The 10,400-nt window shown below is 43.8% G+C and overlaps 1 protein-coding gene across 1 annotated transcript in view; it reads left to right on the top strand.

Annotated features, from left to right (window-relative positions):
• Window positions 1-3,526: 3,526 nt before the first annotated feature.
• Window positions 3,527-10,400, top strand: part of CXCL12 (C-X-C motif chemokine ligand 12) — an 11,288-nt gene continuing 4,414 nt past the window's right edge. The window contains exons 1-2 of the mRNA XM_017725995.1: window positions 3,527-3,687; window positions 7,057-7,143. Of these exons, the coding sequence (XP_017581484.1) occupies window positions 3,542-3,687; window positions 7,057-7,143 (233 nt within the window). The 5' untranslated portion in view covers window positions 3,527-3,541. The remainder of the gene's footprint in view (window positions 3,688-7,056; window positions 7,144-10,400) is intronic.

Here is a 10,400-nt window from a genome sequence, read left to right as displayed (position 1 = left end):
CTCTCCTGTGCTGGCAGCAAAGGTGTCTTACGCCTGGATAAGCCTGTGGGGACCTGGCTACCTGAGGAAGGAAACGGCTCACAAGGACTGGAGAGAAACTAGTATAAGGAAAGTGACTCCACCGTCTCGCGGTGTAAAGATGGAGTTTTTTGCCTTCTTTTCATGTCATGTAGTGCTCTCAGCCCTGATCCAGATGAGGGCTCGCAGGGCTACCTTGTACTGGGGGGCAGGTGAGCTCTGAATTCTTCTTAGTCACCTGGTAAAGCTGTGTCTCTCTATCCCAGCCTTGCTTCCCAGGGAAATGGAGCTGTTCTACAGTTAAAAAAGTTATCAACCATCTCCTGATAATGACAAATGCACCCTAGGCTGAGCAGAAGTAAAATGATGCTTCTATCAAGTGTTTTGTCCGTCCATGTCCAGTCTGGTTGCCTGGATATCGCTTCCCTCTCCGTTCAAGCATCCAGAGCTTCCTAGTCCTCGCAGTAAGTTACTGCTGATAACTTTGCAGCAGAACTGGCAACTCACTTCTTCCCTTAGTGTCCAGTGTGGGTGAAGAGAAGCAGATCCCTGTGGGATGAAATAGGTATTGTCCAACACTGACAAGTGGCCACTCTGTGACAGCATTTTGTGTTTGCTTTGTCTCTAGAGAGAATTCGTCAGCAAAAGTGGGTGTTCAGAGCCAACAAAACTCAGTTTGAGTTAGAAAACGATAAAACTATTTATTGTTAAAAACACCTCAAAACACAAAACCCCCAAACCTTCAAACTCTTCTAGACAAGTCCAAAAGAGATGTTCTCTTTTTGTCTAAGTAAAATTAGGTTGAAGGAATGATATAGAGATGTCATTATCATCAAATTAGCATCTGGCTCTTCTGTAACTTTTGTCTCTATTCATCACCAAATGTGCCAGACAGATAAAAGTCTCAAAAGCTTCATGTTCCATCAGTTATATTTTCATGTGATAAGGTAATTAACAGACAATACTAATTTGCCACACTGAGAGAATGGCTTCAGGTTGTGCTCAGTGTTTTTTAGATGTCTGAGAACTCACAGTACAAATTGGTAGATTAGCTAACCAGCTAAATCAGCTCTAATGTACATGCAACACTATGTTTCAAATTTTGAAATGAGATAAGGAATGAGCAAGACCAGAAATGTTCTCTTCCTAAATTATGGCCTTCAAACGACCCCTTCCCTCTCCTACTTCTGGAAGATAGGGGCTCATGTGTTGGAAGATGCCACATGTACTAGTTTTCCCTGGTTTTCAGCCTTGTTGAGAGCACGGTGAAACAAGGGGCAGCGGCAGGAGTTACTGATTCCTTGTTGGTGATACAGAGAGCTGACCCAGTCGGTGCCTGTGCTGCTGCTCGCTGGTGCTCAGTGCCTGCTCCTGATCACCAAGCAATGATCACCAGGCACACAGAAATACCGAAGGGATTCTTGTGCTGGGAGGGGATTTGTCATTCCACCTTACCTTGGTGTGACAGAACACTGAGTACTGGAGCTTCCCCTCTTCCTTGCTGTGCCAGATGCCTTTTCTTGGGCAAGAAACAACTTTGGGACTTACATACAGGTTTAGTCATGGTTAAACTTTCTCTGTTCCTGATTTCAAGTGGTATCGGATTGAAAATCCCACCTCGAATCTGAGAGAGGACAGGGTTGCATTATCAAATCATGGATCTGAACAGTTCATCTCTTGCATGTTGTTTAAGTTAAAGCTGGCTTAAACTTGGTTGAGACAAGCTTGCAGAGACACTATCACTGCAGCTGTGCTGAGTGGTGTTGTATGACTGCATTCAGTTTCAGCCTCCCTTTCCAATACAAACTCACAGATGTGTAGCTATCAGACACAGATTTGCGGTGGGAGATCATAGCGCCTTCCTCACTCCTTTCCACATTAGCACTATCCAGGCTACTCCATGTTCTTGAGGCTCACCCTGTAGCTCTCCTTCCTCCTCCCCCAGCAGATTATTTGTTACCTCATAGGTGGAATCACTGTTTGGACTGCTACAAAGCTGATAAAAATGTCCTTCAATTTTGTTAACTTATAGTCCAGATTCTGGTGTGAATCAGGAGAAGGTCTACTCCTACTGATTAATTCCTCTCCTGAGGGGTCTGATTCTGGCTGATCTCTTGGTAGAGACACCGGAAAAAAGGGGGCTTCCCTCCTCAGGACAGGACAATTTCACCCTGTTGTCTGTGGTTATATGTGCTAGAGACAGGCATCAATAAATGTGCAATATATGTAGATCAGCTGTACTTGAAAACCTGTCTTTCTCACCTTCCTAGACAGCTGTTTAGGAATTCCAAGCCCTTCCCTGCTCTTTAGCTCCCCATATGCCTTTAAAGGGAACTGGTTTTGGATGCCGCAAGTATTCCTGTGTGGCTAAACAAGCAGGATGGAAGATTGCCATGTGGGATCTCAAGCCCTGTCAGATATAGATCTGACCATCTACAGCATGAGCCAGATTTTAGGGGTTAGGTGTATGAATTTAATTCCTCCCAGAGGCTGAAAACTGTTCCACTGGGAAATTCTTAAAATTTTAGGCATCTCTTGGACTTCCAGGCAAAGCTTCTGTGTTTGTTCTTTATTGCGCATGGAACTTTCAAACTTACAGTCCTTACTTACAAACTACAGACCTTACTTACGTGCACTTGATTGCCAGTAATTAAGCAGTCCCATAGAGAAATCGGGTAGCAGAGGCTGTGGTGGGCGCCAGGCTTTTCTCAGCCCTGCATGCATATGCATGGCAGATTTTTAGCCTAGGGGGTTAAACTTAATTCTGTCCCTTGTGATGCCAGTGACAGAACTCTCATCCAGTCTGATGGCCCCTGAATAGTGTATTGAGGACGCTCTGGATGATGACTGTCTCCTCGATTGCCTTACTTACCCTCAGGCTGGAAATTCAAAAGACTCCAAGTGTCTTATGTGAAACCGCCGGGATCTCGCATCTCTGAGCTGCACCTTCTTGTGCGGGTACCGCTGCTGGGAGTCAGGGCTGGCTGCGGTGGGGAAAGGTCAGCTGGGCCCTGGGAACGCCTGCAAAACCAGAGCTTTTCTGTAGCCACTAAGTCCCCTGTGAAAAGCATGCACCTGAGCTGAGCCGTTTTGATCTGAGCTCTCTGGAATTCATCGCTTTCTTCTGGCTACCTTCTAATTTGGCCTCGGGTCAAAATCGTTTGACTAGAACAACACCGAGGACAAGTGCCCCCTCTTTTGGCCTTTATCTTGTCTAATTACCAGGAGCATCCCTGCACAATGGAACGGCTCCTTATTCTAATCTCTTCGATTTTACTTATCTCCATTTTCTCTCCCTCTTCTTTTGTCTTCCAAAATCCCACGCACCCTGGTTGAAAGGCTGGGCACTGAGCTGAAGGGATTGTGCTCTGAGCTGTGGGCAAATGCTCTCCCAAAGCTACAGCTTTTCTGCTGCATTTTTATTTTTTCACCTGCATATTTGGAGGGAGTTTCTTTCTGTGAGCCCTGATGCTGTGAGCCCTGATCGGTGGATCTGTGCTGCTGACCGGGAGCAAGAGGTAACATGTCCTTTCCCTCCCTTTGTCCCGCAGAAAAACCCGTCAGCCTGACTTACCGATGTCCCTGTCGATTCTACGAGAGCAACGTGGCAAGAGCCAATATTAAGCACCTCAAAATCCTCTCCACACCCAACTGCTCACTTCAGATTGTGTAAGTCTCTTGCTCTTTTCAGTTGGGTGCAAATCTCGGGTGTCAAAAAGAAGGGTCACAGAGCTGATGCTTGCTCTAGTGGTTGAATTTCAGCCTGTCTCATGCCATGACCCTCAATTCATCTCTTCACCCCATTTGTCAGGTACAGCTGGACCCTGCTTTACCCCGCGTAAAGGAGCCCAGCTGGTTGTTTCCCGGCTGTGTTCTCTGTGGTCTCCCTGTTACTGTGTGATCCCATGTCCTGTTCCCCCGTGTGTATGTGGGGCTGTCCATTGCCTTGGATGTGGAGCTTCACACCTTGGGATAAAACTTTACAGCGGTTTGAGTCTCCTAATGGGTCACTTCTCCACAGAGTGGAGCTAAACAAGCAGAAGGAAATCCTGTATTTCATGTATCCTCCACAGGAGGTACAAACCCTAAACACATGATGGCCTAATCTAGGGACGCTTACCAGGCAGGGACTGACTCAATAAATCACAGCAGAACAGAAAGATGGGTTCCCAATGGAAAATAACTTCTTTATTTTTGCTGGAAAAGCAACCCTGATTTTCAGGAAACATTGGGATTTTGTTTGTCTTTGTAGATTCACATGTCTATGTTTTAGGCAGGCCTTTTTTGTTCACTTCTTCATGGGTGACCCACTCCCTCCTCTCCCAAAATTCAAAACCTTCTGAAGAAAAAGAAAATAGCATTAATCTTTTCATTGCAAGGGAGCCTTACTGCTCTCAGCTTCCCTTAGCCTCTTTAAGAGGGTGTCAGGGAAGAGGGTGTCTGTTTCTGTGCAGTGATCCCATTGGTAGTTTTCTCCTTGACCCATATATTGAGCCCTTCCTCTTGCAACTCAAATGCTGTAAAAATCACTTTTTTGTCATCCAAAACATTTTTGCACTCAGAAAACCGATGTGGCTTCGTGAGATCGCTCAGGAATGTACGCGAGTGTGTATCCATTCATGAACCAGTTTTTATTCATACTTTTTTTTTCTCTTTTAAACCACTCTGTGTGGATCATACGCTTTTTATCATGTGCTTCTTCCTTAGGATTTGGAGGAGGACAGTGAGAAAAATGTAAGCTGCAGCTGAGAAATTATTTCCTTTCAAAAAAATGGCAAAACCAGCTGTGACTAACTCCAGTCTCTACCTATAAACAATTTTGGCAGCAAGCATCCAAAATGCAATAGTGCATGGATTTGTGCTCTGGGACTGTCGGTGGATGTCATAAAGGTCCCAGCGCTAAGGCTTTTTAGAGGATTTGGAATTTTCTGGAGTAGTTTCAAGTAAATGACAGCATTTAAGATAGGATGGAGTATATATTTATCTCTTAATTAACATAGGATTATAGTAATTAGAGATAAATTAGAGCATGAAATGCAGGAACAGAAACAACTCATGTTCTTTCCCATTCCTGACCCAAATGTGTTTGTCTGTGGTACACAGAACATACGAACCTACAGTTCACCCTCTTTTTGTTACTTTGAAAAGCAGGGTACTTAAAAACATCCCTCCAAATACCCTTGAAACAGCACAAGTTCAGACTAGGTCTTTATTGGAACAGAAGGTGAAATCAATCAAAACTAACACATGAATTTCTCATCTTGAATCATTTTAAGCATTAAACAGTGAAGGTGTAAATAAATTAAAAGCTGCCATTTTCAGGAATAGAGAATGTAAGTGAAACATATAATTGCTAGAAGATATTTTGTGGATTTTGTTTCTTGGGGTTTTTTTGTGCAAGTACATTTTCCTTTTTGGTTAAGGGAAGTTGTACCTGGAAAAAAGCATAAGAGCAGGCTTTTGTCTTTCATTCTATTGGAAATCATCTCTCCAAATCCAGTGAGCTCCTCTGTCAACATCTACTTCTACAAAGCCCACACGAAATTCCTTGCTTTTCAGTACAGGGAAATGAGCATTTTTAGCAAGTAGACACATTAACCAGTCCAGGTTAAACACTCCATACAACTGCCTGTGTCTCTTCCATGACTGCACAAGGAGCAGGGGCTGACAGGCTCAGAAATAAATGTCTGAAAAAATCAGTGTCTCAGTATTAGGTGAGAGGTAATATTAGGTGAGAGGAATTGTATTGAATGTGGCTGGAGACTGGTTACGTGTGCTTTTGCTTCTGTACCCTGTGAGGTCAGCTCAAGAACTCCCAGACACTGCTAACATCAGCAAATCCATTCTTACACTCTGTTGGTATCACTTAGCTGGAAATGCTCCAGCTTGGCACTGCTGTAAGGGAAATATGAATTAGGCCCATTCATCTCTTTACTGGCGCAGGGGTTGCAAGACGGATCCTTGATGTGTTTATGTTACAACTGTGTTGTTGCATAACTTCAGAGCAAGGAGCCTTTTTGACCTGTTATTTCTTACGCCATCGTTTTATGTTCTGCAGATTTCATTTTATAAAGTGAGGAACATTATGGCTTCCATCCAGCAAATGTTTAAACAAGTACTGAACTTATTTGTATGGGCACTTCCATGAAATTGCTGTTCTCTGCACTTTCCCAAGGCAGGCAGGCTGTTTAGAGGGAAATTTTGGAGCAACTGGGGCAGAGGCAGGGTGCTGCAGGGAATGTGGGAGATAACAGCTCTCAAGAGGTCCTGAGATCCCTGGAGGGTGAGACCTGATGATGAAAAGCTATTTGTCTTGCTTCTGAATGAAAGATTCGGATAGCCCAAGTGTCAAATTCATGGGGAATTCAAATTAGCTCAAGAGTTTGGTGTGGGAAGTGCAGCTTGGACATCCAGGAGAAACCCCTCAGGAGGTTTCGGCCTTTGTTTTCAATGCTGAGTGAATAAAGGAGGGGAAACTTGCCTCAGGCACTATGGCACTTTCAGTTGTCTTCCTCCCTGCAACCTGTTAATGCAGTCTTGTATAAAACAAAAAGCTAACAAGTGACCACAGCCTTGCTTTCGGAACATCCGGACATCTGAGGGGTGTTGTCCTCAAAACATGTGAAACTTCTCTTTTGGGTTGAATATAAAAGCTGTTCTTAATCAATTCCTTGCACAAATTACTTATATTTACCATATCAGTATTTCCAAATGAAGTTTTTCTGTTGTTGGCATCAACAACATTAACTCCTTAACAGTCCAGGTGTGAATTGGAAGTCTTAGATTCAAATTCTGTCTGTTCCACTCTCACACGATTCCCAGCACAGACCACAAGAGCCTGTCAAAGGAGACAGATGGCTTCCAAACCAGGGATATTTCTAATAGGTGACTCAAGGATGGGAAAAATAATCCATCCTGATCATGGGTTAACCGAGAGCAGCACTGGCACCCAAGGAGAATAAGGCACAGGGGCGGGGGGTGGGTGTGGGATGAGGAGTATTGCACACCAGACTCACTCTGACTTTTCTCCTTTGGCAGTGCAAGGCTCAAGAGCAACAGCAAGCAAGTGTGCATTGATCCCAAGTTAAAGTGGATCCAGGAGTATCTGGAGAAAGCTTTAAACAAGTAAGGCAAGAGACAAATGGACTTAACAGCTAACATCCTGGCTTATTAAAGGGTAGAACATTAAGGGCTGGCTTTTACCATGTGGACAAAGTACTTGTGGAATCAGATATTGTTTCAAAGAAGGGTTTGGAGTTGACCTAATTTGTATTGAAACAACAGTTTCTAATATATCCTAGATGTTAAACTAAGAATTTTGCCAGGGTTTGAGGCAAAATTTATGCTAATGAGTATGGTCTGGGGTCCCGAACTCATCCTCTTTTGGAAAAACAGCTGTTCTCCCAAGGAAAATACTTCCTTTGTGCCCCCCCTTTCCCAAACAAAACTACAATTACTTCAGAATCTATACCATTCCGGTGTCCTTGGAGCCCCTTCTCCATGTTACACTGGGTGTCTGCTTGCACAGGCAGCTGAGGCCTAGGGATTCTTGGTGCTAAAAATTGTTTCTCTGCTGCCCAGTGTGGAATGCTGTTAATGTCGGCCAAGGCGCACTGTGCTACCATGAATAAGCCTTTCCCGCAAGACCAGGGGAAAACCAGCCCACCTTGGAAAATTCGGACTTTCTTAATCTATTTTTATTCCCCATGTCTACTTTGAGGTGGACTCAGCCCATCTTTGTCCAATTTTATGCTAAAAAGAGCAGCACAGAGCACAATTTTGTGCTGAACTGCAGGGGAGGGCTCCAGCCTTCCAGCACAGAAGATGGTACATACCAAATGATGTACAAAGCATTCCCTTGCTTGCCCAGAGCCCTGGGCTGCGGTTGATCCAGCAGCAGCATTTTGGCCAGCAAGCCTACCTGTGCACTCAGTATCCCTGCCACCCTTGCCATCACATTCCCACCCCACAGTAACTGCACTGTAACCCTGCTGAGCCTTGTCCCTCTTGCATCTGTAGGGTGAAGGCAGGGCTGGAATCCAATTATTTGCAGAAACAGTGTGTTATTGGGGAAGGTATGGCCTCAGGGCAGATGGGAGGCACAGGTACCTGAATGCTCTCCACTGTGTGCTTTGTAAATGCGTCTGCCAAACAAGAGGTAGAGTTAAAAACAAAAAAAAATTTCTTTACTCCCCTGTGTTTTTACAATAAACAAGGGGAAAAATGCCACCAGAAGTAGAGAGATTCCTCCACATGTCCCTTTTGGGGACTGCACTGGGGCCAGGAGTGAGAAGGAAGAGGGAAGGAAGCCAGTTAACAAAGTCAATGTGATTCCAGCCCTGACAGCTCTTCCCATCTCATCTGATGCTCAGTGCCTTCTTTGCTGCCAGCACTCAGCCCTTTTGTCCTTTGGACAAATTCTCTGCAGAGGTAATCCAGGTTAATGCTGCCAGAATGGCTTTGGATTTAGGCACCACTGAACCTAAGAGCAGGATGTGGCCCATGCTGGCTATCCTAGGGATCTGAGCTGCTTTATTTTACAATTTGGAAAAATCCTCAAGGTCCTGCTTAAGTTTCTGTTTGTTATCATCCCCAAACTGAAACTCAGGAAGCATTTTACAAATCTGCAAGGTTGGGCAAACGTGATTATGTGCCTATCTGACTTAGGGGAGCAACTCAGCTGGAACATGTTCTGCTCTCACTTCCACTAGTGAAGATCTGAGACCAGCTCTACTGAAACCAGTGAGTCTGCCTGATCTCCAGCCAGATTCTGGGTTTTGTTACCAAATGCTACTACAGAAGCAATTCTGCCAATTTGGTGGATTCATCCTGGTTTACATTGGGTAACAAGAGAGAATTTGGTCCCAGCTCTATGAAATAAGATGACAGCATCTATCTCCATCCCCTAATCCTGTAATCATGGCATTGTGTTCATTTTCCAACTAGTAATGCTAGCACCAGTGGCATTTTCATGCTCCACAGACAGTCAGGGCTCTGTCTGTAGCATTTTCACCAGGCATGTTTTTGATATATTTTAGTGCACAGCTTTGACTTCTTCAATGAAATGTACTTTGGAATATATTTATAGCGCATCAAACAATTCATATATTTGAATTGGAGCCATATGAATGTTGGTAGTTTAAAACACCGATATCCCTCTAAACTACTAACAGCTTGTAAAATGAATCTATATAGATCTATAAATGTTAATGTAGCTATCAGTTTCAATCAGCCATATATTATATTTTTTCACTTGTACTGAAATTGTATGAAATGTGACATTACCCTATATGCACTAGCAATAAAATGGCTAATTGTTTCATGTTATGAAAACCCAATTGTACATGGGAATTTATTTTTCTGGAATAAAATCAATACGTTTTGTAGAAAGGGCTCTTGTAATTGCTTAAGTAGAATCCAAACTGTGAAGACATCTTAATCTATACCAGTACTTCAATATGAGAATATCTTTAGTGTCATAATCTGCAGATAAGGGCAAGGAAAACTTCCTAGAATAGTAGTCCAATACAGTTAATTATGAAACCAGAAATGCTTTTTCTAGGGAATTATTTTGCTCACTAATTCTGCTTAGCATTTATTATTGCTTTGTATTCATCACATCTCCATGTAATACACACATGAGACATCAGTAAAACACATTCAGGCTGACAGGAATCCAAATTCCTTAACTGGCTTTAAAAATCATTGTGCAGCTGCTGTGGCCAACATCATTCAATATTCATCCATTTTATAGACATGGGGCAAATCAGTCCTTTCTTGAAATAGCTAACAAATCCTTTACCACTTCCACTTAATCCCAGTCATCATTTACGGTACATTGACTCCCTCTTCCTCCTGCCTTTGTACAAGGATATGCAAAACCAGGCCTCTACAGAGTTAACACAGCCCATTTTCCCTGCTGTCATGTTAATATAGTCCCACTTCAGAACTTCCCTCGCTTCAAGATCCCGGAGTCCATTAAGCTCAGTGGCTACTGCAGACACACAGGAGAGAGCCGATGGATCTGGAGAAGATAACAAAGTCGCATGGGAAAAATCTTCCTTAAGCCAGCTGGGAGAAAGGAAAAGAAACTCTGAATGTGTAGGGGCTGGCTGTGTTGGTAGCCAAGCCCTGCTGCGGCCTTCCAAGCCCTGGTGTGGCAGCTCTTCCTAATTTCTCACCTAATTTGTAAATGAGGGTTGAAGTACAAGATACCAGAACAGCAACCTCCCAGTACTCCACCAAGCACGTGCTGGGTGAAGGCCCCGCATGAAGGGGGACAATGTGGGTGATTATCTTTACAGCCTTGTTTTAAGGCACCAAATGCCCACAAATCCCCTTGGAGTAGCCACTGGTTCTTGCTGATGTCAGCAGGACTGCTG

Source organism: Corvus brachyrhynchos, unplaced genomic scaffold (assembly GCF_000691975.1).
Source record: "Corvus brachyrhynchos isolate BGI_N302 unplaced genomic scaffold, ASM69197v1 scaffold61, whole genome shotgun sequence".
NCBI lineage: Eukaryota > Metazoa > Chordata > Aves > Passeriformes > Corvidae > Corvus > Corvus brachyrhynchos.
The sequence above is the reverse complement of the archived record's forward strand: the minus strand, read 5'-3'. Positions and strand labels throughout refer to the sequence as shown.